This window comes from Denticeps clupeoides, chromosome 9 (assembly GCF_900700375.1).
Source record: "Denticeps clupeoides chromosome 9, fDenClu1.1, whole genome shotgun sequence".
NCBI classification, from domain to species: Eukaryota; Metazoa; Chordata; class Actinopteri; order Clupeiformes; family Denticipitidae; genus Denticeps; species Denticeps clupeoides.
Genome location: NC_041715.1, coordinates 1,464,007 through 1,491,263, shown reverse-complemented (window position 1 = coordinate 1,491,263; position 27,257 = coordinate 1,464,007). Strand labels below are relative to the sequence as shown.

Genomic DNA, 27,257 nt, shown 5'->3' with positions numbered 1-27,257 from the left:
CCAATCGCAAGCTTTATAGAACAAAGCTCCTCCCTCTGTTTGCTTTTCCAGAAGAAGGAAGTGAAGACGATCCTGCCGTTCAGGTATTTTATTCAACATTTGTAAACTCCATGTTATGTTACAGTACAAACTAATATTCTGTAAACTGGAAGTAAGCTGCAGTGCTGCAGATTTTGATCGTGAGGATTATAGATGGAATAAAATGAGTTACAGTCAAGATTCTTCTCAACAGGGAAAGTAAAAGTTAAACCAGCAGGTCTGGTCTTTGGAAAAGAAAATGGCTTCAAAATCTTTCTCAGAAGAGGATTTCTCCTGTCCTGTGTGCTGTGAAATCTTCAAGGATCCTCTCCTCCTGTCCTGTAGTCACAGCGTCTGTAAAGTTTGTCTGCAGAAGTTCTGGGAGAGTAAAGGATCTCGAGAATGTCCAGTCTGTAGAAGAAGGAGCTCAAAAAAAAATCATCTTAATCTTGCTTTAAAGAACCTGTGTGAGTCCTTCTCAGTAGAAAAGATCCAGAGATCTTCAGCAGGGTCTGAAGTTCTCTGCAGTCAACACGGTGAGAAACTCAAACTCTTCTGTCTGGAGGATCAGCAGCTTGTGTGTTTGGTGTGTCGGGATTCAGCCAAACACAGAAACCACAGATTCCAGCCTGTAGATGAAGCAGCAGTGGAATTTAAGGTATCATCAAAAAATTATACAGTTATGGTCGTTATAATCAGTCAAACTTTTGTCTTCATCAACCTGTTTAAATATATGATCAATTATTTAAAAAATATAATATAATATTTTCTAGCAACACACTTTTAAAACAAACCCAATACTGAGCTGAAGGTTTCAGGTCTGTTACATGATGAATCTTCCTGTTTTTTTTCAGGAGAATCTGAAGATTAAACTGAAGCCCCTACAGGAGACGCTGGAGAACTTTAAAGACGTTAAATTTACCTGGAATCAAACAGCAGAGCAGATTCAAGTAAAATAATAAAATACAACATTACAAACACTGAATATAAATAATACTGTACAGCTACAATTTAGCAATAAGAACAAAGACTGTAAACAGAATATTAACAATATCAACGTTAATCACACACAGATCCAGACCCAACACACAGAGAGGAGGATTAAGGAGGAGTTTCAGAAGCTTCACCAGTTTCTACGATATGAAGAAGCAGCCAGGATAGCAGCACTGAGGGAGGAAGAGGAGCAGAAGAGTCAGATGATGAAGGAGAAGATGGAGAAGATGAGTAGAGAGATATCATCTCTTTCAGACACAATCAGAGCCATAGAAGAGGAGATGGGAGCTGAAGACGTCTCATTCCTGCAGGTACCAAGACTGTTCTTGCTCTACCAGGATTTTTATAGATTTTATTAATAATAACTGGCATATTCCTGTTTCTCAGAACTACAGAACCACCATTACAAGGTAAGTGACAGGCTTCTCTTTCATCTCTGTGGTTCTGAACCCAAACCCACAGCAGCTCTGACTCCTGAATGTTATTCCAGAACCCAGTGCAGACTGGAGCATCCAGAGAGGCTTTCAGGAGCCCTGATCCATGTGGAGAAACACCTGGAGAACCTGAAGTTCACAGTCTGGGAGAAGATGCTGGAGATTATTCACTATAGTGAGTCTCTCACACACGTACATGTAATAATAATTTGAATAATGAATTTGTGATGATAGCATAGAAACTGCAGCAAAGTTTACAGTCTGAGAAAGATGCTGGAGATTGTTTACTATAGTGAGTTATCATAAACAGAAACATGTATTAATAAATAACAATATTTGTGTTTATTCAGTCATATCAATCCTAACTTCTGAATATAAAATATCAGACCTGTATCTTCTCTACCAAACCTCATGTGTGTGTTTTTCTCTCTTCAGCTCCTGTGACTCTGAATCCCATCACTGCTCACCCACTACTTGTCCTGTCTAAAGATCTGACCCGTGTGATATTCAGTGATGAGATACAGAATCGTCCTGATAATCCAGAAAGATTTGATGAGTATGTAGCTGTTCTGGGATCTGAGGGCTTCAACTCAGGGACTAACTGCTGGGATGTTGATGTCGGAAATACATTTTGGATGCTGGGTGTCATGACAGAATCTGCAGAGAGGAAGGGAAATGTTTACAGCAGGAGTGGAATCTGGTATATGGGTTATTATGATGATAAGTTTATAGCAGGTTCTTCACCGAAGCCAGAGACTCTCCTCAGTGTTAATATGAGCCTGCAGAACATCAGAGTGACGCTGGACTGGGACGGAGGAAAGTTGTCGTTCTCTGATGCTGTTAATAACACACATCTACACACTCTCACACACACTTTCACTGAGAGAGTCTTTCCTTACTTTGAAACTTACTGTAAACTCTCTCCTCTGAGGATCTTACCAGTGAAGGTTCGTGTATCAGTAGAACATCAGAGCTGAAGATGATGCTTCATCAGTTTCTGGGTTTTAAACATCACAGAAACGAGTCCCAGAATCTAATGGTTGTTTCACTCGTTTTTGCACAATTAATTGTAATTTTATATAACTTATATTTGGGGTGTTTTTGATGATGATGATGATGGTATTAGTGCTGAATCGGAGCTGATCCTCACACACACACAGTCCCCCCCTGGAGACACTCAGGGTTAAGTGTCTTGCTCAGAAGAAATATTCTGTCATGTTCATATCTAGTGGCCGGGTTTGTATTTTAAAATCGTGTTTTTATCTAAATAACTAGGCTTGAATATGGTAGAATATCGTATTGTAAATTCTCACTGCTTGATCCTGAGAGGCGTAATTTCCAAAGCAGCAGATGTTCCCAGAAGGATCCAGTCCAGTTTTCCACAGTTTTGTGTTATAAATGTTTTATTTTGGAAAAATGTATAAGTTATCATGCAATTACCTCTTTAACATATATATCTTACCTGTATTAACCTGTATTAATCCTGACATATATTAAACTGTATTAAGCTTTGGACTGCACAAACTGTGTTGATCTCTTGGATGAGAAACCGCGGGTCAAAGTACGTTTTGCAGGACAGTTTGCAGGACAAAGTGTCTGCAACCTGGAATGAATGCAACCGGATAAGACCTGCAGATGCTGAAAAGCAGGATGCCAGCGACCATGACCTCGGAAACTGTGAAGCGGCTACCAAAAAATGAGCATATGTGCAAAAGATAATTATTAGCTCATGTCAATGAGAGAGTACGGAAAACCACACAACATGTATTTCCCAAAATAGACACAGGGTGGCAGTATGGGTGGTAGTAGCCTAGTGGGTAACACACTCGCCTATGAACCAGAAGACCCGGGGTTCGAATCCCACTTACTACCATCGTGTCCCTGAGCAAGACACTTGACCCTAAGTTGCTCCAGGGAGACTGTCCCTGGAACTACTGATTGTAAGTCGCTCTGGATAAAGGGCGTCTGATAAATGCTGTAAATGTAAATGTAAATGTAGCAGCGCTACACAGGGACACTCAGCGAGGTGTTCCTGCGTCACTCATTTCTCTGTAATATTTAATATATTTCCAGGTCAGTGACACACCTTTTATGTGACTCCAGATGTTTATAAGTTTAGATGAGTTCCTAGTGAAGTGTGCTCCGTAAATTAAAAACATGTAAAATGTGTAAACAGCTTAAATTGACAGTGTGTAGTTCAGAGAATGGCGGCCAACGCCCACAGACTGTTTTATTTCTTTCTTACGGTTTCGGGGCATTGGCGAGTTATTTCAGCGTGAGTAGAAAACAACTATGTGTGTTAAAAGGGTAAAAGGTTCATGTGAATGTACAGCATAAGACCAGTTACGGCTGCGACCATGGTTAAGGACACACATGTGTTAATATTACAATAATACTGAGTACGCTCATGGAACTGAGTGCCAAAGTTATGAGGCAGAGATGTTTATTTTGAAGTGTGAGTTCTTATAGAGTAAATGTAACAAAACTTAACTGCAAATGAGAATTATCCTGTTGTATAAAGTGAACACTTATAGAATGTACAGTTATTACAACAATACTCTTTGATAAGAGGACAAAGATGACATATGTAAAAGAGAAATGTGCAGATATAATTGATGATAGATCAAAATTCTTCTCTAGTTTATAAGTGTTAGGACAGGTATAACTCTAACAATTTTTCATGGCTGCCACTGATCATTAAGGGTGATGGGCTCAATTCAGAGGACACATTTCTTTGTGTCATCATGTGCTGTATCACAATGACAAAAAAAAAACACTTTCTCTTGTGTGTTGTTACGTTTCTTGTCCTTGGGTAGTACGATTGAGGGGAAGGACTTGGTTATTGGTGACTCCGCCCACACCACCCTGTGACGTCCACAAAATGTATTTAAGGACGCCTCTTACACACAGACACACCCTTGTGCTCACTACAGGTGTGAACCTTCACTGGCCGATTATGATTATCAGTGCACTGATATCGATGCATCACGATACATCCCGTAAATGTTCTACATTGTCACATAATAAATGCATTTTTCATTGAGTTAAAGTAGCAATATATTTTTATACAATAAACATTTTTGTCAGTTTCACTTAAAGCCCCCTTATGCGCCTGAATAAGGGGAAGCTCCATTCTGAAGCAGTAATCCATCCTAGACTCCATCTAGGAGTCCTCCTTACATGCATTATAATGCAGGGTTTTACCTTCTAAGATTCCTGTTTTGTTATGAGTAAAGGTTGGGTATCATTGTTTTACTAAAATCACTTGTCATTTATTTCATTAGTGTATTTGTGTTTATAGCATTGGGTATTGCAACCTCAAGAAGTTTCTCATTTATAAAACTTTTTTGAATGGAGGTTACGAGCAGTCAGTCAAAGAAAGTGCAGGTGCACGGTGACCTTTTAGAAGAATACTGCATACATCTTGTTTTTAAGGTTGCATCGGCAGTGTCAGAGTTATACCTCGTTCTAACACTTATTAAATAACTGGAGAAGAAAGACACGAAGCAATTGAGTCCGTTTTACTTGCAAGAGCAATCAGAGACGCACATTACAGCATGCCTCCAACAGCTCTGGCGTCCTTCATCGCATCTCCTTCTTTTATTTGGTACAGGGCATTAGGTTCATTAGGGTTCACATAAAATCACACCATATTAGTTAATAATTATGTATTACACGTAGTCTAATGAATTGATCTTTGGTCGAGTCATGGTGACTGGACTCTGGTTCATCATAGTCTGCTTGTTGTTGGTCCTCAGGTCGCGGTCATGCTGTCCTGCAAACTTAAAACCTTTGCTCTGAGATTTGTTAATGATTAAGAGTTGTCAGTAATATTCCAAGCATTAATACATATTCGTGCTTAAAGGATATGAATAAAAAGAAGTAATTACATGATAACATATATACATTTTTCCAACAGGTAGTTTGTACTAAAAATATGATTTTTGTAATTTTGTGTAGGTGTAAGATGTAGTTTGCCAATGCATTGTTTTGTAGTAAAATGTATGCCTTTGTGATGCTAATTACACGCGATTACTCCAGAGTTACTCCACTGTCAACATAGCCTTAGCCAGAGAAAAGCCCGATTCTCTTTGTTTACATTTAGGGCATTTGGCAGACGGCCTTATCCAGAGTGACTTAGAATGGGCTTCCATGTTACCATCGATGAAGTGATCAGTTCTGGTTCACTAGGACCCCCAACTATGAATACAACTAGGGCTGCAACTAACGATTATTTTAATAATAACGATTATTTTTTGATTAATCGTAGAATCGGATAAAATAAAAAAAAGAAAATTAATTAATTTCCAACCCTTTATTCAAAAACAGAACCAAAATCTTTAGAAAGTGCACAATCATGTTGCTCCTTGAGCTGTTATAATAATAATAAAATAAAATAAAAATGGATGAACACAAAAAACATACACATGTATCCTTTACATCTGCCAAATATACACTTTTTTTTTTATAAAGTGCCACCTGAGCTGCCAGAACGATAAATAATTTATAAAAAAACTAAAGAACAATACAAATCAGAAAATAACAGGATTTGTTTGAATGTCAGAACTTGTTTTCTACACTACACTGCAGATGCACACACTCGCAGACGCACACACTCACAAACTCACACTGACACACACACACACACACTGCAAAAAATGCTTTTCTAATTTAGTAGTTTTGTCCTGATTTCAGTCCAAATCTCTAAAAAATCTTAAATCAAGATACATTTACTAGACACATGAAATAGCATAAGAAATTATGTCTTGTTTTCTGATAAAACATCTCAAAATTAAGTGATTGTTTGTTTAAAACAAGCAAAATTATCTGCCAATGGGGTAAGAAAACTAATTTTTAAAGTTTTAAGCATCACTTAATTTTCTCATGGAATATTTCTTGTCTAGTAATCTTGATTTAAGATTTTTTAGATATTTGGACTGGAAACGAGACAAAATTACTAGGTAAGAAAAGCTTTTTTTGCAGTGTAGCTATACATGAACAACAGATTGAAAATTAATGGTCCAAAAAAGGCTAGTGAATAAAAACATGTCTTTAGTCTTTTAATGCAAAGTAACTATAGCACCCCTGCTTTACTACTGTTATTAACGAGCTAACGCTAACTTGTCATGCCTGTCAAACTGGATGATGGGTAAACATTTACATTTACAGCATTTATCAGACGCCCTTATCCAGAGCGACTTACAATCAGTAGTTACAGGGACAGTCCCCCTGGAGCAACTTAGGGTTAAGTGTCTTGCTCAGGGACACAATAGGCGAGTCGTCCACACGGAGACGCAGAGAACAGTCCGAATGCTGTTTCATCCCCCTTCCACACCTGTAGGTGGCGCTGTAAGTCCCCGTCTAGTTCTCCTTCGCGGCGAGTTAAACACCAGCACCAGGGACATTACGTTCCTCACTTCAAAACGGAACAAAAGTAGGATTCTGTAGCGACTTCCCCTGCTGCTGAACTCCCTTCTTCCTCCTCAAACACTCCAACATGTTTGCGTTTCAGGTGCTGGATCATTGCCGTGGTGCTCCCGTGCCGTGCCATGTCGCTTTTGCATATTTTCGCGCAGATTTCTCTGCCTCCGCCATGTATCTGTCCTCTACCTCCGCTTGTTTTTTTTTTTTTTTGCGCCGCGCTGTCTATGAGGCACCAAACTCTGCTAGCATCTGTGCGCGAGAGAGACCGAGTGTGTTCACTCCGCGCTCAAATAAAGTTTTTTTTTTAATAATCAAACATCTCCGCGTCGCGCGACATAACGAATAAATTAGGAAATTCGTTGTCAACTTTTAGTAATCAATTTTTATCAATTCAATCGATTCGTTGTTGCAGCCCTAAATACAACCTTTTTATTCACTCTGTTCTAGTTTCTATACAAAAGTCAGACAATAAGAAGGTTACAAGTTCATCTAAATATTCTCTAAAGAGGAAGGTCTTGAGCTGAGTTCATTCCACCACGAGGGGCCAAGACAGAGAAGAGTCTAGATGAGCGTCTTCCTCGTACCTTGGAGGGACCAGGCGAGCAGTACTGGAGGCTCGGAGTATACCAGGTGCAGTGTGAGGTGTAATAAGGGCTGTGAGGTAGGATGGTGCTACTACATGTTTGGCTTTGTAGGCCAGCATCAGTATTTTGAACCTGATGCGTGCAGCTACTGGGAGCCAGTGGAGGGAACATAGCAGAGGGGTGGTGTGGGAGAACTTGGGAAGGTAGAAGATCAGTAGTCCAGTCGTGAGATTACTAAGGACTGAACCAGTATCTGGGTGGCCGGTGTTGACAGATAAGGGCGTATTTGTCTGATATTGTAGAGAAGGAATCTACATGAGTGGGAAAGGTTGCTGATGTGAGTCGAGAAGGAGAGTTGGTGTCTATTGTTACGCCAAGGTTGCGGGCTGTTGTAGAAGGAGAGAGCTGTGAGTTCTCCAGGCAAATAGTAAGATCCTGATGTGGTGAAGAATCTGCTGGAATGAATATTAGTTCAGTTTTGGTCGGATTGAGTTGGTGGTGATGGGCTGCCATCCAAGATGAGATATCAGTTAGATATGCAGAGATTTTGGAAGCAGCATGTAGATCAGAAGGAGGAAAAGAGAAGATGAGTTGTGTGTCGTGGGCATAGCAGTGGTAGGATAATCCATGTGAGGAAATGACCTCACCAAGTGATCTTGTGTAGAGGGAGAAAAGGAGAGGACTTAGCATGTGCTGTGGAGATGACGGTGGACTTCCGGAGACAACCTTCAACATCGCTCCCCCTCACCATATCAGACAACCCGGTGTCTATTGTGGAGACCTTCAAGTTCCTGGGCACCACCGTTTCCCAGGACCTGAAGTGGGAGACCAACATCTCCTCCATCCTCAAAAAGAGCCAGGAAGGAAGGATGTACTTCCTGAGGCAACTGGGGAAGTCCAGTCTTCCACAGGAGCAGCTGAACCAGTTCTACACTGCGGTCATTAAGTCTGTCCTGTGCTCCTCCATCACTGCCTGGTAACTAAACAGGACAGGATCAGACTTCAGTGGACTGTACGGACTGCAGAAAGGATAACCGGTGCCCCCTGCCCTCCATCCAGGACTTGTACCTCGCCAGATCCAGGAAAAGGGCAAGGAAAATCATCTCAGACACCCTCACACCCTGGTCACAGGCTCTTTGACCTGCTGCCCTCTGGCAGACGTTATAGAAGCCTGCAGACCAGGACCAGCCGACACAAGAACAGTTTCTTCCCCCTCGCCATCTCCCTCCTAAACAGCTAATACTGCAAATCACCTCCATCATTGCACAATGCAATTTATGTACCCTTCTATATAGGATTTAGTTTTTTGCCTATTTATTTCATAAAAAGTAGATATAATAACTATTTTTAAAAATAGTTATTTTTAAATCACTAACAAATCCACAACTTGTACAGTAACACTTACCACATCCTTGCACATTGTTGTTGTTGTTGATTGTTGTTTTTTTTCGACACTGTACTTGAGAGACACCATCTACCAGAATCAAATTCCTTGTATGTGCTTGCACTTACTTGGCCAATAAACACGATTCTGATTCTAAAGAAAGAGGTCTACAGGACATGGCTGGTCTGTGGGTCTCCAGAAGCAGTAGATAGGTACCGGACAGCATAGCGGGGTGCAGAAGTGGCAGTCGCTGAGGCAAAATCTCGGGCGTGGGAGGAGTTCTGTTATTCAGTGGAGAAGGACTACCGATCGGCTCCAAAGAACCATCCGACGCCTCAGCAGAGGAAGGCAGTAGCCTAGGGTGGTAGTAGGTGGTTAGTTAGTTGTAGTCCAGTGTCCAACACCACACCAGCTTTTGTAAACTGGACCTGGACTTCTGATAAGTCTGGACCTGATATGCAGCAACTTAAAGATCTAGAAGGAGTTATGTGTGCAGCATAATACATTATGTTTGGAAAACATTTTAGCCTTGTGCATCAGCTGTCTTCTGACTGTTCCATGGCTAAAGGAGATGGTCAAGGTAATCGGTAAAACTATGCAAAATAATGAAGTAACGTAACATACAACCAGAAGCATCAAAGTATATAATTCCAGCAAGGGTTTAAGGTAACTCATCACAGGCACTTGCATTAAAACTCTAAACTTTTCACGTGTTGTTTCACCTTTAGCCATGGAACAGTCAGAAGACAGCTCATGCACAAGGCTAAAATGTTTTCCAAACATAATATGTTATGCTGTGCACAACCTGTCCCTGGAACTCCTTCTAGATCTTTAAGTTGCTGCGTATCAGGTCCAGACTTATCAGGTGTCCAGGTCCAGTTTACAAAAGCTGGTGTGGTGCTGGACACTGGACCAGAACTAACTGAACCATGTCCCAATATGGATGGTACAGTCCCGATGAGGCTGACTGCTGAAACACCAGCCAGCAGCACAGAGAAATATCGGTGTCACATCAAGAGAGATGACGTTCATACATCTGTCATGTGACAAACATGACTGGGGAACAGAGGAAAAGGGAGAGAGAAGAAGAGAAGCTGGAGTGGAAGTTTACACTCTAAAAATTGCTGGGTTAAAAACAATCCAATAGGGGTTATTTTGGTAACCCAGGGCTGGGTTCTACAGCAATACATACTTAAGTAATGGAATTGTATTCATTACAAAACATGTAAAAAATATGCCCATATGAATTTAAGACATTGTTCCCATTTCCACCTGCGCATTAAGACAATTTTTATGAAAATGTATCAAACTGTATTCCAGAAACTCTGTGACTAAATTCAGTAACAATGCATCAGACTGAAGTCACAGAAATTAACTTTAGAAAAACACAATTTGACATGTAAATGTAATGAAGTTTTCATATCATGCATAAACATCAATAGATACTAAGATCTAAGAGTCATCTGTAAGAAATATACAACAAAGCAGGTATTAAGAACATCAGACTTAAGAACTAAAATGTGCCCTCTGTAAAAATACAATACTAGACACATCCAGCACAAGAAGAATCAGATACAAAATTACCAACTGCAAGCCTATTTGCTCTAATCAGTGCAAAGTAATTGTGCAACAATCCAGACACAGACATGAAGAGCTGTGCTATAAGCATAATTGTGTCTTACCCTGCTAGCTCATTCTTCAGCTTCTGAACCTTTGGAGGTAGCTCACTTTGACCTAAATTTTGCATTACCTGCTGAATGAAGGTAAAAGTGTTTTCAAGCACTTTGGGTGCTGCAGGTGAAGTGCGTAGGTAAAGCCAAACAAGAGGCACATTGCTTGAGGTAGGTTGGTGAGTGCTTCCATTGCCAGGATGCCCTCATGGATGACGCCCAGTCTTGAGGGTTGAGTTGTGGCAATGCTGGGCTTGCAGCACTGTTGTCCTCGTAGCAGAGGATTCCCAATGGATGTCCATGGAGTCTCCCTCAGTAAGACTCTAAATAGTGCAAGAAACCAGACAAAAAGAGAATATTCAGGTTAACAGCAATTTGTCTACAATCAGCTGTATAGAGTTATTTAATATTATGATTTTTATAATTCAATGTGGTTTTATTTTAGGCACTGTAAACAAGCTATTTTGTGTGCGTTTATATATTGGTGTCTTTCATGTTGTGACAGTAGGTGGTATATTACACAATTTGATATTTGAATGGTACAAATGGAGAAACACTTTACTCACTGATAGGGCTGCAACAACGCATCGATTGAATCGATAAAAATCGATTACTAAAAGAGTTGGCAACAAATTTCCTAATTGATTCGTTATGTCGCGCGACACGGAGACGTTTGATTATTAAAAAAAGAACTTTATTTGAGCGCGGAGCGGAGTGAACACACTCGGTCTCTCTCGCGCACAGATGCTAGCAGAGTTTGGCGCCTCATTGACTCATAAAAAAAAAACAAAAAAACAAGCGGAGGTAGAGGAAAGATACATGGCAGAGGCAGAGAAATCTGCACGAAAATATGCAAAAGAGACATGGCACGGCACGGGAGCACCACGGCAATGATCCAGCACCTGAAACGCAAACATGTTGGAGTGTTTGAGGAGGAAGAAGGGAGTTCAGCAGCAGGGTAAGTCGCTACAGAATCCTACTTTTTTTCCGTTTTGACTTGCAACTCAACTTGGACTTTAACATCATTGACTCGTGACTTCACTTGGACTTGAGCCTTTTGACTTGACAAGACTTGCTGTTTCCCAGAAAACCCAAAGATTAAAACGTATGTTATTACCGAACGCGCTGTATCTTTCAATGTCTGTGAATATGTGCGTCTGTGTGCGTATTTGCTGTCTGCAAGACATCCAATCAAATTAGATTCACGTTGTTTTGAGCCAACAGCATCCATCCAATCAAATTACAGGACAACCAATGCAGTGGAACTCTCAAATAACGCGCCAGTTAGACAAAATGATACCAAAGATAGTTTCGTTCGGATATAAAAACTACGAGGTGGTCAACAAAAAACGAATAGCAGTATGCAAAACATGCGGGTCGAAGATTACAGACGGAGATGCAACAACTTCCAACTTCGTTCGACATTTGAAGTTGCACAAAGAATGGTAAGTTTTGAGTGAATGCTAACGCTTATTTGCTAACTTTTCTTTGCTGTGTAGTTAAATCAGTGAGGCTGTAAACTCGCTGTTAACGTCGCAAACTGGTCATCTGTCCACTGCGAGTTCACTCCCTTAATTCGTACACTTATTAAAGTGATTTTTTTAAACCTGGTAGGATGAGGTACTTATACATAACATTAGTCAATGTACAGTATCGCACACAGTAGACGGCGGTCAGCAGCAATGTGTATTTTAGCCACCAACAAAGACATACAATACATACCTATTAGTGGTGGGCCGTTATCGGCGTTAACGTGCTGTGTGAGACTCTTATCAGGCCATAAAAACGTGCTGCGTTAACGTAAGACTCTTATCGGGCGATAAAAAAATAGCGCCGTTAATCTATTCACAAAGTTGTGTTGGGAGCTGGGTCTATACTACGCAAGCTATTGTGCCGGAGTTAAATGGTTAGATTTATAAATATATTTCTTCTTTCTTGTGTCTTTTATGTTCTTATTTTCTAAAGACTTTTATTTTGTTTTTGAGACACGGTTCAGTTCTCTTAGACACATGGCGTGAGCTGTGAGAGGTGCGTCGGGTTTGTGTGCAAAAAGTTATTTCTTTCATTTTAATTTATGTACATATTAGGAATATTTTGCATGTATGTTATTTTGTGAATATTTTTTTTTATGTTCTTTTAATACTGTATATTGTAGAGAGAGGTGCAGAAAGACGCGATGTGTGATGCAATGTTCTGACGCGACCTTGCTTTTTGTACACAATACACTTTGCACAGAAAATCTCTTGGGTGTCAGCTCATCATTTGTGGTTCAAGAAACGAAATCAAAAAGTTACACAACGCAGAAGAAGAAGCGCTACACTATGATGACTTTCACCTTGATATTTTAGTGCGGATGTATACCTAGCCGAATTGCACTGTACGGGGCGAGAACAAGTCTTCGAACTGTGAAATTACCACATCAAAAGTGACGTGGTAACATGGATGCAGCTATTTAACTGAATAAACAGTTGGTAAACACAAGTACATCTTATTTTCCACTTCCCGCGGTTAAGTCTGTTATGTTCATGTAGAGTGCAGAATTATTAGGCAAATGAGTATTTTGTTCACATCATCCTCTTCATGCATGTTGTCTTACTCCAAGCTGTATAGGCTCGAAAGCCTACTACCAATTAAGCATATTAGGTGATGTGCATCTCTGTAATGAGAAGGGGTGTGGTCTAATGACATCAACACCCTATATCAGGTGTGCATAATTATAAGGCAACTTCCTTTCCTTTGGCAAAATGGGTCAAAAGAAGGACTTGACAGGCTCAGAAAAGTCAAAAATAGTGAGATATCTTGCAGAGGGATGCAGCTCTTAAAACTGCAAAGCTTCTGAAGCGTGATCATCGAACAATCAAGTGTTTCATTCAAAATAGTCAACAGTGTCGCAAGAAGTGTGTGGAAAAACCAAGGCGCAAAATAACTGCCCATGAACTGAGAAAAGTCAAGCGTGCAGCTGCCAAGATGCCACTTGCCACCAGTTTGGCCATATTTCAGAGCTGCAACATCACTGGAGTGCCCAAAAGCACAAGGTGTGTAATACTCAGAGACATGGCCAAGGTAAGAAAGGCTGAAAGACAACCACCACTGAACAAGACACACAAGCTGAAAAGTCAAGACTGGGCCAAGAAATATCTCAAGACTGATTTTATGGAGTGATGAAATGAGAGTGAGTCTTCATGGGCCAGATGGATGGGCCCGTGGCTGGATTGGTAAAGGGCATAGAGCTCCAGTCTGACTCAGACGCCAGCAAGGTGGAGGTGGAGTACTGGTTTGGGCTGATATCATCAAAGATGAGCTTGTGGGGCCTTTTCGGGTTGAGGATGGAGTCAAGCTCAACTCCCAGTCCTACTGCCAGTTTCTGGAAGACACCTTCTTCAAGCAGTGGTACAGGAAAAAGTCTGCATCCTTCAAGAAAAACATGATTTTCATGCAGGACAATGCTCCATCACACGCGTCCAAGTACTCCACATCGTGGCTGGCAAGAAAGGGTATAAAAGAAGAAAAACTAATGACATGGCTTCCTTGTTCACCTGATCTGAACCCCATTGAGAACCTGTGGTCCATCATCAAATGTGAGATTTACAAGGAGGGAAAACAGTACACCTCTCTGAACAGTGTCTGGGAGGCTGTGGTTGCTGCTGCATGCAATGTTGATGGTGAACAGATCAAAACACTGACAGAATCCATGGATGGCAGGCTTTTGAGTGTCCTTGCAAAGAAAGGTGGCTATATTGGTCACTGATTTGTTTTTGTTTTGTTTTTGAATGTCAGAAATGTATATTTGTGAATGTGAAGATGTTATATTGGTTTCACTGGTAAAAATAAATAATTGAAATGGGTACATATTTGTTTTTTGTTAAGTTGCCTCATAATTATGCACAGTAATAGTCACCTGCACACACAGATATCCCCCTAAAATAGCTAAAAATAAAAACTACTTCCAAAAACATTCAGCTTTGAAATTGATGAGTTTTTTGGGTTCATTGAGAACATGGTTGTTGTTCAATAATAAAATTATTCCTCAAAAATACAACTTACCTAATAATTCTGCACTCCCTGTATTGCAATGTCAGCACTATTTATTTCTGCAGTTTCAATTGCACTTGTTTTAATAAAACAATAGATTTTAAAAGCATACACAATCGGTGAAAATATATTATTATTCTGCGGTTGAAAAGACTTGAAAGGACTCGAAACTCAAACTGCAGGACTTAGGACTTGACTTGAGACTTATCAGTCTTGACTTTGGACTTGACTCGACACTTGCCTATCTTGACTTGGCACTTGACTTGGGACTTGAGGGCAAAGACTTGAGACTTACTTGTGACTTGAAAAGCAATGACTTTGTCCCTCTTTTGCTAGTAATTTTGTCTCGTTTCCAGTCCAAATATCTTAAATCAAGATTACTAGAAAAGAAAAATGGGAAAATTAAGTGATGCTTAAAACTTCTGTTTGAGATTATATCTCATTAAGATTAGTTTTCTTACCCCATTGGCAGATAATTTTGCTTGTTTTAAACAAACAATCACTTAATTTTGAGATGTTTTAACAGAAAACAAGACATAATTTCTTATGCTATTTCATGTGTCTAGTAAATGTATCTTGATTTAAGATTTTTTAGAGATTTGGACTGAAATCAGGACAAAACTACTAATTTAGAAAAGCATTTTTTGCAGTGTGTGTGTGTCAGTGTGAGAGTTTGTGAGTGTGTGCGTCTGCGAGTGTGTGCATCTGCAGTGTAGTGTAGAGAACAAGTTCTGACATTCAAACAAATCCTGTTAAATTTTCTGATTTGTATTGTTCTTTATATTTTCATAAATTATTTATCGTTCTGGCAGCTCAGGTGGCACTTTATTTTTTTTTAAAAAAAGTATATTTGGCAGATGTAAAGCATACATGTGTATGTTTTTTGTATTAGTCTATTTTTATTTTATTATTATTATAACAGCTCAAGGAGCAACGTGTTTGTGCACTTTCTAAAGATTTTGGTTCTGTTTTTGAATAAAGGGTTGGAAAGGAATGCTTTTCTTGTTTTTTTGTTATTCGATTCTACGGTAATACGATTAATCCACAGATTAATCGATTATTAAAATAATCGTTAGTTGCAGCCCTACTCACTGAACTGCTCTTGAAGAACATCAATGTGTCTTCCCCAACAATTAGGGCTGCACGATTTGGGGAAAAAGACATATTGCAATTATTGAGATCAATATTGCAATATGCGATTGTGATATGATAAAGGGCACTTGCTTGTATATCAATGAAAAGTCGCATACAAATTACTAATAGTGAAATGTTTAATTTCAAAGTGAAACATACAAACTACTTATAACAACTTGAAATGTCCAGTGCTTTCAAAATACAATATTCTACAAAATTAAATAATCACAAAAAACTCTTTACATTACTGTCGAACGACAAACCCTGGTAAGGCTAAACAACTGTTTTGATTATATTTGGCCATTATAAAATCCCATATTATAGTTCTTACGTTTAACCAAAACGTTGTTTGGAGGTTGACTTGAACACAGGGATGCATAGCTTTGCTAGCTTAGCTAAGGTTAAGACTTATAAAATGGGATTTTATAATGGCCAAATATGTTCAAAACAATTGTCCAGCCTTACCTATGAAATCAATCCCCCGGGATCTGGTTTGGAGCTTACAGCAGTCTGTACAGCCCCAAGCAGCACAAGAGTGAGGCATTTTTATGCACTTCTCTCCATAGACATATATATGCTTCACGCCACAGCAGAGCCTCTCGCAATATGGCGGCGGCGTTGACGTACGTGTACCCATATGTCTATGTGAGTCACGAATCTGAGGTCTCCACTGACCGAATCAAAAGTCATGTGACCAAACACGTCACATTTAAATCGCAGCTTTTTGTGTTCATGTAATTGCACAGACTGACATCGCGATTACGATTGCGATTAGATTAATCGTGCAGCACAACCAACAATGATTGTAAGTCCTCTTAGGACAAGGCATCTAATGGCTGTTGGCTCTGTGCTCTGCAAAGCGGTATAAAACAGACTGGAATGTAGAACAAAGGAAATATATCTTATATCAGTTTATTTGTCCATATAGAGAAATACCACAAGGGAAGGTGGGAGAAAAAGTTTATGTATTGAACTAACCATCAATACCATTACAAGAAGAAAAGAGAAATATCAACCCACCGTTGTGTGTTGTAGCAGGTTAGCTAACTACTTTCCAATCCGATCTGTCTTCCTCTTGAAATTTCCATCAAACTTGGACACAACCCATCAAGAACACCAAAGAACTCTTCTTTAAGATTTCTACCAACAATCCTGTTAAAATCCAGGTAAACCTGAAAAAAATATAAAATATGCTCAGTTTTGATATTCAGGCAGAGTTATTTATAACACAAATAATCCTCTCTGAACATGATGTAAAACAAATAAGAAAAAAACCTTAAAGGACACATTCACAAACTTGCTTTCAGTGAAAAGCGCTGGCCAGCGTTGGATCATCTGGTTGATGTCAGACTCATCCTTTACAACCTCCTCTCGTCTAAGAGCAAATGTGATTCTTAGTTCTTGCATAAGTTCCATGTTTTAGCCTGTAATGTTTAAAAATCTGTGCTCTTCTCGCATATGGCAGAGCAGTACTTGCATTTCCAAAGTATTTTAAAGTGGCTTTAAACAAAACTAGTAGTGCAAACAAAATTGGCATATGTTGAAAGTGGGTATTTACTTTTTCAAACCTACATTGAAATTATTTGAATTCTACATTACTTTTGCAAAACTGTATGTAGAGAAGTAGAGGGCTACTCTAAAAACACAATGCTGCAAGTATCAAATGCTCAGTGTTCACTTAATATGACCTCATAATTTACACACATTCAAATGCACGTTTCAAACTACAAATGTTCCTGCAGTTTCTAATTAGTAGTTTTTAAACCGAGAAAACAACTCACCTTGTTCATCCACAAAATGGTTTCCTCGTTACAGCAAGCAAAATTCATTTAAAAGGGTCCAAACTTGAGAAAAACAGACAAATGTAGAAAGAAAGGTATATTTCTAAAATACACCATAAATCGAAAACCACCTTTTACAGCGTATATGCAAAGTAAAGCTTACCGATCTCCGTGTGAGTGAATACACACAAATTGGTGGCACCAATGCAGTCGCAAGATATAAAGCAGCGTTAGCATAGCAAGTGTTATTTAGCAAGATATTAAGCAGTGTTAGCATAGCTAGTCTTAATTAGCAAGATAATAAGCAATGTTAGCATAGAAAGTGTTAGTAAGATATTGAGCAGTGTTAGCATAGCTAATCTTAGTTAGCAAGATAGTAAGCAGTGCTAACATAACAAGTGTTAGTTAGCAAGATGTTAAGCAGTGTTAGCATAGCTAGTGTTAGTTAACAAGATATTGAGCAGTGAAGCTTGCAGGAAACTTTAAAATTTCTCCTCTCTTCTTCCCCCTGCGGCTTTCCCTCAGAAACTAAAGACGGTGTAAAGTCAATGGCGGCTTCTCTCGCTGGTGTCCCTGGAAGTTGACATGATGTGCATGCTCTGTTTCAGGTCCACATTCCCAACCCTGCACAGTTGGGTTATAGATCACGACCGATTTTCAACCCAAACTGGGTTAAATCAACCCAACAGCAGTCTCAACCCAGCATTTTTTAGAGTGCAAAGTTTGCTTTTTTATGGGAGGAGTCCAGAAGTGGGATTGATTCCAAAAGTTGTTTGAAAGTGAAAGTGCTGGAGTGTATTGGAGTTCTATGTAGTGTTGTTGTTGTTGAAGCTCGGACAGCCTGCGGGAAGAAGCTCCTCCTCATTCACTCTGTGTTGGACTTCAGGGAGCAAAAGCGCTTCCCTTATCGCAGGAGAGAGAACAGTCCATTGTTGGGGTGGCTGAGGTCCTTCACTATCTTCCTGCCACTGGTCCAGCACCACTTGCTGTAGGTTGATTGATACGGATGATGTGTTCAGCTGATTGAACCACCCTCTGTAGGGCTTGCCTGTCCTGCATGGTGCTATTCCTGAAAAAGGTTTACATGTTGTTGTTCCTCTGGCACCAATTCTCCAGATTTCCCACCTCCTGCAGGTAGGCCATGTTGTCGTTGTCAGAGATCAGGTCCACCACGACAGTGTTGTCAGCAAACTTAATGCTGGTGGTGGAGTTAGTAGTGGCTGTACAGTCATGGGTGTACAGAGAGTACAGCAGGGGGCTCAGAACACAACCCTGGGGGACTCCAGTGCTGAGAGTGATGGTGGCTGAGACATGTCCGCCCATCCTTACTGTCTGTGGTCTCCCAGTTAGGAGGTTGGAGATCCACTGACAGAGAGATGATCTGAGTCCCAGGTGCTCCAGTTTGGTGGTGAGTGTGGAAGGGATTATCGTGTTAAATGCTAAACTGTAGTCGATGAAAAGCATTTTAACATAATTTCCCTTCAGAGTGTCTAGGTGGGCGAGTGCTGTGTGGAGGAGATGGGAGATGGAATCTTCTGTATAGCGGTTTGGATGGTAGGCAAACTGTATTGGGTCGAGTGTTTCCGGTAATGAAGAAATGATCTCTGACCAGCTGTTCAAAGCACTTCATCACTACTGAGGTGAGGGCTACAGGCCGGTAGTCGTTGATGGAGTCAGGATGGGGTTTCTTTGGGACCGGAACAATGATGGATTCCTTGAAACATGTGGGGATCACGAACTGAGATAAATATCTCAGTTCAATATCTCTGCGAACACGTGTGCTAGCTGGGTGCTAGCTATGACAATTTTGACAATTTGATTTTGTGAGATGATTTAACATTAATACGAGTTCCTCTAGCCTCTATATGGTCCTACAGTGGTTATGAATGGTGATAGGTGTAAAGAGTGCTTCGGTCATCTGCCTCACTGTTCAGAGAGCGGCAGATCAGACGGTCGTATCTGGAATTTCTCCCCTTATGACGTCATAAGGGGAAAGGTTACCCAGCCCCTTTTCCCACCTCTCCCCTAAAAAATCCTTCAACTGAATGTCATTTCTTCGAATGCTCAACTTCTATAGGCCGCTCTCCTGCTTGTCCCCGCCTGTTTCCTGCTCATTTGCATTTAAAGCTACAGACACAGAAATGGCGCGTCTGTGACACATCGAGCTGAATTCCTGTCCAGTCCAGTCCAGGTATCCAGTCCACAAATTCATTCATTTTCTATCTACTGCTCATAACTCTTATTTTTGGGCTGCATGTTCTTTTTATACAAACAGAAGCTCCCAGCCAATCAGTGAACATGAATAATACTGACCAATCACAAGTTTTATAGAACAAAGCTCCTCCCTCTGTTTACTTTTCCAGAAGAAGGAAGTGAAGACGATCCTGCCGTTCAGGTATTTTATTCAACATTTGTAAACTCCATGTTATGTTACAGTACAAACAAATATTCTGTAAACTGGAAGTAAGCTGCAGTGCTGCAGATTTTGATCGTGAGGATTATAGATGGAATAAAACGAGTTACAGTCAAGATTCTTCTCAACAGGGAAAGTAAAAGTTAAACCAGCAGGTCTGGTCTTTGGAAAAGAAAATGGCTTCAAAATCTTTCTCAGAAGAGGATCTCTCCTGTCCTGTGTGCTATGAAATCTTCAAGGATCCTCTCCTCCTGTCCTGTAGTCACAGCGTCTGTAAAGTTTGTCTGCAGAAGTTCTGGGAGAGTAAAGGATCTCGAGAATGTCCAGTCTGTAGGAGAAGGACCTAAAAAAAAAATCATCTTAATCTTGCTTTAAAGAACCTGTGTGAGTCCTTCTCAGTAGAAAAGATCCAGAGATCTTCAGCAGGATCTGAGGTTCTCTGCAGTCAACACGGTGAGAAACTGAAACTCTTCTGTCTGGAGGATCAGCAGCTTGTGTGTTTGGTGTGTCGGGATTCAGCCAAACACAGAAACCACAGATTCCAGCCTGTAGATGAAGCAGCAGTGGAATTTAAGGTATCATCAAATTATACAGTTATGGTCGGTATAATCAGTCAAACTTTTATCTTCATTAACCTGTTTAAATATATGATAATTTTTTTATATTATTTTAAAAATATAATAATATTTTCTAGCAACACACTTTTAAAACAAACCCAATACTGAGCTGAAGGTTTCAGGTCTGTTACATGATGAATCTTCCTGATTTAATTTTCAGGAGAATCTGAAGATGAAACTGAAGCCCCTACAGGAGACGCTGAAGATCTTTAAAGACGTTAAACTTACCTGGAATCAAACAGCAGAGAAGATTCAAGTAAAATAATAAAATACAACATTACAAACACTGAATATAAATAATACTGTACAGCTACAATTTAGCAATAAGAACAAAGACTGTAAACAGAATATTAACAATATCAACGTTAATCACACACAGATCCAGACCCAACACACAGAGAGGAGGATTAAGGAGGAGTTTCAGAAGCTTCACCAGTTTCTACAAGATGAAGAAGCAGCCAGGATAGCAGCACTGAGGGAGGAAGAGGAGCAGAAGAGTCAGATGATGAAGGAGAAGATGAGTAGAGAGATATCATCTCTTTCAGACACAATCAGAGCCATAGAAGAGGAGATGGGAGCTGAAGACGTCTCATTCCTGCAGGTACCAAGACTGTTCTTGCTCTACCAGGATTTTTATAGATTTTATTAATAATAACTGGCATATTCCTGTTTCTCAGAACTACAGAACCACCATTACACGGTAACTGACAGGCTTCTCTATCATCTCTGTGGTTCTGAACCCAAACCCACAGCAGCTCTGACTCCTGAATGTTATTCCAGAACCCAGTGCACACTGGAGCATCCAGAGAGGCTTTCAGGAGCCCTGATCCATGTGGAGAAACACCTGGAGAACCTGAAGTTCACAGTCTGGGAGAAGATGCAGGAGATTATTCACTTTAGTGAGTCTCTCACACACACGTACATGTAATAATAATTTGAATAATTAATTTGTGATGATAGCATAGAAACTGCAGCAAAGTTTACAGTCTGAGAAAGATGCTGGAGATTGTTTACTATAGTGAGTTATCATAAACAGAAACATGTATTAATAAAGAACAATATTTGTGTTTATTCAGTCATATCAATCCTAACTTCTGAATATAAAATATCAGACCTGCATCTTCTCTACCAAACCTCATGTGTGTGATTTTCTCTCTTCAGCTCCTGTGACTCTGAATCCCATCACTGCTCACCCACAACTCGTCCTGTCTGAAGATCTGACCAGTGTGAGATACAGTGATGAGATACAGAAGCTTCCTGATAATCCAGAGAGATTTAATAAGACCAGGTCTGTTCTGGGATCTGAGGGCTTCAACTCAGGGACTCACTGCTGGGATGTTGATGTCGAGGAAAATACACGCTGGGCACTGGGTGTCATGACAGAATCTGCAGAGAGGAAGGGAGCAGTTTACAGGAAAAGTGGAATCTGGTATATGCGTTATTATGCTGGTAAATATTATGCATATTCTACACCGAAGCCAGAGACCCTTCTCAGTGTTAACAGGAAGCTGCAGAAGATCCGAGTGACGCTGGACTGGGACGGAGGAAAGTTGTCGTTCTCTGATGCTGTTAATAACACACATCTACACACTCACACACACACTTTCACTGAGAGAGTCTTTCCGTACTTTAATACTGCCTGTAAACTCTCTCCTCTGAGGATCTTACCAGTGAAGGTTCGTGTATCAGTAGAACATCAGAGCTGAAGATGATGCTGCATCAGTTTCTGGGTTTTAAACATCACAGAAACGAGTCCCAGAGTCTGATGGTTGTTTCTCTCGTTTTTTGTAAGTCTATAAATCTCAAATTTGGGGTGTTTTTGATGATGATGATGATGATGGTATCAGACTGTAGTTGAGAGGAAGCAGCTGCTACATTTACAGCATTTACCAGACGTCCTTATCCAGAGCGTCTTACAATCAGTAGTGACAGGGACAGTCCCCCCCTGGAGACACTCAGGGTTAAGTGTCTTTCTCAGAAGAAATATTCTGGCATGTTCATATCTAGTGGCCGGGTTTGTATTTTAATATTGTGTTTTTATCTAAATAACTAGGCTTGAATATGGTAGAATATCGGATTGTAAATTCTCACTGTTTGACCCTGAGAGGCGTCATTTCCAAAGCAGCAGATGTTCCCAGAAGGATCCAGTCCAGTCCAGTTTTCCACAGTTTTGTGTTATAAATGTTTTATTTTTCATGGCTGCCACTGATCATTAAGGGTGATGGGCTCAATTCAGAGGACACATTTCTTTGTGTCACCATGTGCTGTGCTTCTTTGTATCACAATGACAAAATAAAACACTTTCTCTTGTGTGTTGTTATATTTCTTGTCCTTGAGTAGTACGATTGAGGGGACGGACTTGGTTATTGGTGACTCCGCCCACACCACCATGTGACGTCTACAAGATGTATTTAAGGACGCCTCTTACACACAGACACGCCCTAGTGCTCACTAGAGGTGTGAACCTTCACTGGCCGCACGATTTGATTCGATTACGGTTATCAATGCACTGATATCGATGCATCACGATACATCCCATAAATGTTCTACATTGTCACATTATGATACAAGAGTTCAGGTCTCGTACAGCTGTGTGGAGGCTTTGGTTTGCTACATTGAGCAGCGTTCAGTCCACGCTCAACTTGTCATGGTCGTATATACTGGTAGTTCTCCTTTAAATGAACACGCCACTATGCTGTGGGCGGAGTTAGTCGTCTGCCCCGGTCCTGATGCAGATCGAGTCTCCACCAAGGAGAGGAACCGAGCAGACTGGTCCAAGCTCCTGTGGTCCCTTTATTATTTCATTTTGTATTACGTGAAAGCAGGAACGTTTTGTACGTGTAATGTTCCCGTCTCGTGTACCAGTGGTTACCAACATTTACCCGGGCGTGGCAGGACTGAGGTGGCTGAGACGTGTCCGCCCATCCTTACTGCCTGTGGTCTCCCAGTTAGGAGGTTGGAGATCCACTGACAGAGAGATGATCTGAGTCCCAGGTGCTCCAGCTTGGTGGTGAGTGTGGAAGGGATTATCGTGTTAAATGCTGAACTGTAGTGGATGAAAAGCATTTTAACATCATTTCCCGTCCAAGTGTTTGAAAATTTCAAATGTATTACAATTAGAAAGAGAATTGTACATATTATAGAAATACACTGTCATACATTCACATTTTTTTGTACTAATTTAAAATGCTTTCTTCTAATTCTCACAACTGTTTACAGTAAAGCAGTTTCAACATTTAAGGACAAAATCTCTCGGCTTTTGCAGTCATTAATCTAAACTCTCTTTGACAAAAAAAGATCACTGAAAATGTTGTCCATCCTTTAAAATGTGTTTAGAACAAGTGTTACCAACTTTTCAGAATAAAATGGTCATGGGTTTGCATTATTATTTAATCAGAAGGTTGCTGGTTTGAATCCCGAGCCGCCAAGGTGCCACTGAGCAAAGCACCGTCCCCACACACTGCTCCCCGGGCACCTGTCATGGTGCCCACTGCTCACTCAGGGTGATGGTTAAAAATGTGTCATTGTGTCACCGTGTGCTGTGCCTCATAATGACAATCATTTCACTTTCACTTCATAGAAGGAATATATGCAACTAATTCCCACGTTGCATTCGGTTCCTCTCAGTTCCAATATCTGGTCTGTTAAGACACAACCTGCAGTGAAAATCCCTACACTCATGGGATCATGGGACATCTTGGGACAAAGTGCAACGATTCCCATCCAGAAATAGAGGTTGGTTGGAAAGGAATAAGCCCTGCAAATCTTGCTATTCTACTTCTACTTCTGCCTTGTTTTGTGGTGTCGCCAATGTTTCTGTTTAATTCGGTTTAATAAAAATCCTTATTTTTATTATTTCACATTTGTTGACACATGTTCAACGTGTTTTAATAGTTTCTTTGGCAAAAAGTGAATCTAAGGAATATGAGGGGCCGTTTAAGAAATTTCTAGACTTTTGTTACACAAACACATGTGAAACTGACAAGCATGCATTTATACTACTGAAAACTTGCACTCACACATATGAAACACTCACACAGATACAGGTGAAAAGGTCTCTTATGTAACATAAGAGGTGTGTGTGGTAGTAGTCTAGTGGGTAACACACTCGCCTATGAACCAGAAGACCCAGGTTCAAATCCCACTTACTACCATCGTGTCCCTGAGCAAAACACTTAACCCTGAGTGTCTCCAGGGGGGGGACTGTCCCTGTAACTACTGATTGTAAGTAGCTCTGGATAAGGACGTCTGGTAAATGCTGTAACTGTAACAAACAAAAATAAAATTATGTGTTAAACGCCCATCTAGCTTTAGTAAAGAGTTCACCAAATAGTTCACGGAAATGCCGTCCCTGCAGAGGGGCGGAGTCAGAGGCTTTTAACAGCTGTCAGAATTGACCCCAGCTGGCATCCTCACCTGGAGCCGATCCTGACACAGGGTACTACAGTACCCTGGACTTTAATTCGCTGTTCGTGAGACGGTCCAAGAGTCCCTGGGATTTAGTCCTGCAGGCTTACAGCCCCTGACAAAAGTCTTGTCCCTTTTGTACAAATTGACCTCAAGTGCCGCTGAAATATATTTTTTTATTTCATTTTATTCCAAACAGCTTTTGTAATAAAGTTTCAGTGCAAAATGAAACTGTCAAAAAGTTTTCTAATATTCAAATCTTGGTAAAGCCCATTGAGTCCATTTTTGCAAAGACACCAGTTTTGTCGTCTTGTCATATGAGCTTCTCCTGTGACTAATAATGGATCAATGAGGTCTCAGGTGTGTATAAAAAGAACCCCAGAACCCCACTAGACCTTCACATCAACTGCAACTAGACCTCTGCAAACATGCTAAGATTCACCCTGAGAAGTGTTGATTACCAAAAGGCTGAAGACCAGATCCACTGCTGATGTGTCAGACACCTTCAATGTGTCTCAGCTTCAAGTACAGAGGATAAAAAAAAAAGATTTGAAGAGACTGGGGACGTATTTGACAAGCCCAGGTCAGGAAGACCCCGTAAGACAACTGCTCGAGAGGACTGTTTGTTGGCTCAAAAATCCAAGGCCAGCCCATTTTCCACTGCAGCAGAGCTCCACAAGATCTGGCCACCTTTGTCAACCATTACAGTGTGTCGGATTCTGTCTCCAAATGTCCTCCATGGTGGAATCAGTGCCCAGAAACCAGCACTAAACAAAACACCATTGAAAAACCGTGTGGCATTTGCCAAGGCCCACAGCCTGTTAAAAGGATGGACGCTGGGAAAGTGGCAGAAGGTGGATTTTTCAGATCTTCTGTTGAATTAAACCACAGTCGCCGCAAATATTGCAGGAGACCTACTGGATCCCACAGGTTCCCCACAGGGATGCTCCTCAGCCCACTGCTCAGCTGACACACGACTGTGCTGCACAGTACAGTTCCAACCATCAAGTTCACAGAAAACATAACTGTAGTGGGGCTCATCACCAACAACAATGAGTCTTCCTACAGAGAGGAGATAAAACATCTGGTGGAACAACCTGACTCTCAATGTCACCAAGACCAAAGACTTCAGGAAGAAACCGACTGTCCCCACCCCACTGCACATTGATGGATCTGCTGTTGAGATCTTCAGAAGCGTGAAGTTCCTGGGTGTGCACATGGCAGACGACCTCTCCTGGAGCCTCAACACCACCTCCACCACCAAGAAAGCCCAGTAATGTCTGCACTTCCTCAGGAAGCTGAAGAAGGCCAACCTCCCTCCTCCCATCCTCACATCGTTCTACTGAGGGACCACTGAGATGTTCTGTGCTGCTACATCACCGTCTGGTACGGGAACTGCACTGCCGCTGAGCACTGCAGCAGATAGTGAAGACAGCAGAAAGCATCATCAGGGTTCCACTTCCACCATCTCCCAGCTTCATGAGAAACACCTCATCTGTCGACTAAAGACTGACCTCAGGGCAGCATTGATTAAATCAATAAATTTGTATCGTATTTCGTAGTGCATTTTTTTGCATTGCATAAAAAAAATAGCAGATGCTGGTGATGCCGCCCACATAAAAAAAAATGTCACTGTGAAGCAGACATGGAAGAAGCCTGGACCCCAGACATCTAAAGGCCCAGGAGGTGCCACCGCAGGGACAAATCTGGCAGTATATGGATGGACTGTCTAATATTATTTTATAATGGGCGAGTGAACCACAAAATGATCATTTCACTCAGCCAACTGTAATGAAAAAAAAACGTCATCAACAAACTCATAGTTACCTGCTTTGCCTGGCAAAGATCCTCAATTCTTGCCTCAATTTTTGATCAACGTAGCCACAAATCATCCTTGATTTGTGCACAAATATGTCGATGTGAAAGGAAGGAGAATTTTTAAGGGGACGTCACAGAGTTCAGGATATTCCTGCATCGATGATGCCCAGAATGACGAAAGAGGTCCGGAGCTAATGAGTTCCTTCAGTCTTCTGTCACTTTTCAGCTCAATAAGCTGTTCTCGAACAGCTCAATAAGCTGTTCTCGGATCTCGAACCCATGCAAAAGAGCGATAATCCTCTTTAAAGTACGTTGCAAATAGTTTCCTCATTGCTGACAGGTGCTCAGACACCGACTGAAATAGGGAGGAGAAAGTCAAGTCAGCTTTATTGTCAATTCTGCCACATGTACAGGACATGCAGAGAATTGAAATTGCGTTACTCTCTGACCCATACAAGTAACATTAAATACAAAAACAGTAACAGTAACACTGAATACAAAGGTATAAATACAATTTAAAAAAAAACACAATATACAATTTTAAAAAC

At 40.7% G+C, this 27,257-nt stretch overlaps 1 protein-coding gene and 1 pseudogene across 1 annotated transcript; both read left to right on the top strand.

The window, feature by feature from the left end:
• Window positions 1–37: 37 nt before the first annotated feature.
• Window positions 38–2,957, top strand: LOC114797459 (zinc-binding protein A33-like). Its single transcript, XM_028992434.1, has 7 exons — window positions 38–83; window positions 233–676; window positions 873–968; window positions 1,092–1,322; window positions 1,399–1,421; window positions 1,502–1,620; window positions 1,881–2,957. The coding sequence occupies exons 2-7, from the start codon at window positions 278–280 to the stop codon at window positions 2,420–2,422; spliced, it is 1,410 nt and encodes a 469-aa protein (XP_028848267.1). The 5' UTR covers window positions 38–83; window positions 233–277; the 3' UTR covers window positions 2,423–2,957.
• A 16,846-nt stretch (window positions 2,958–19,803) lies between these two features.
• LOC114797464 (zinc-binding protein A33-like) lies at window positions 19,804–22,725 on the top strand (annotated as a pseudogene).
• Window positions 22,726–27,257: the final 4,532 nt, after the last annotated feature.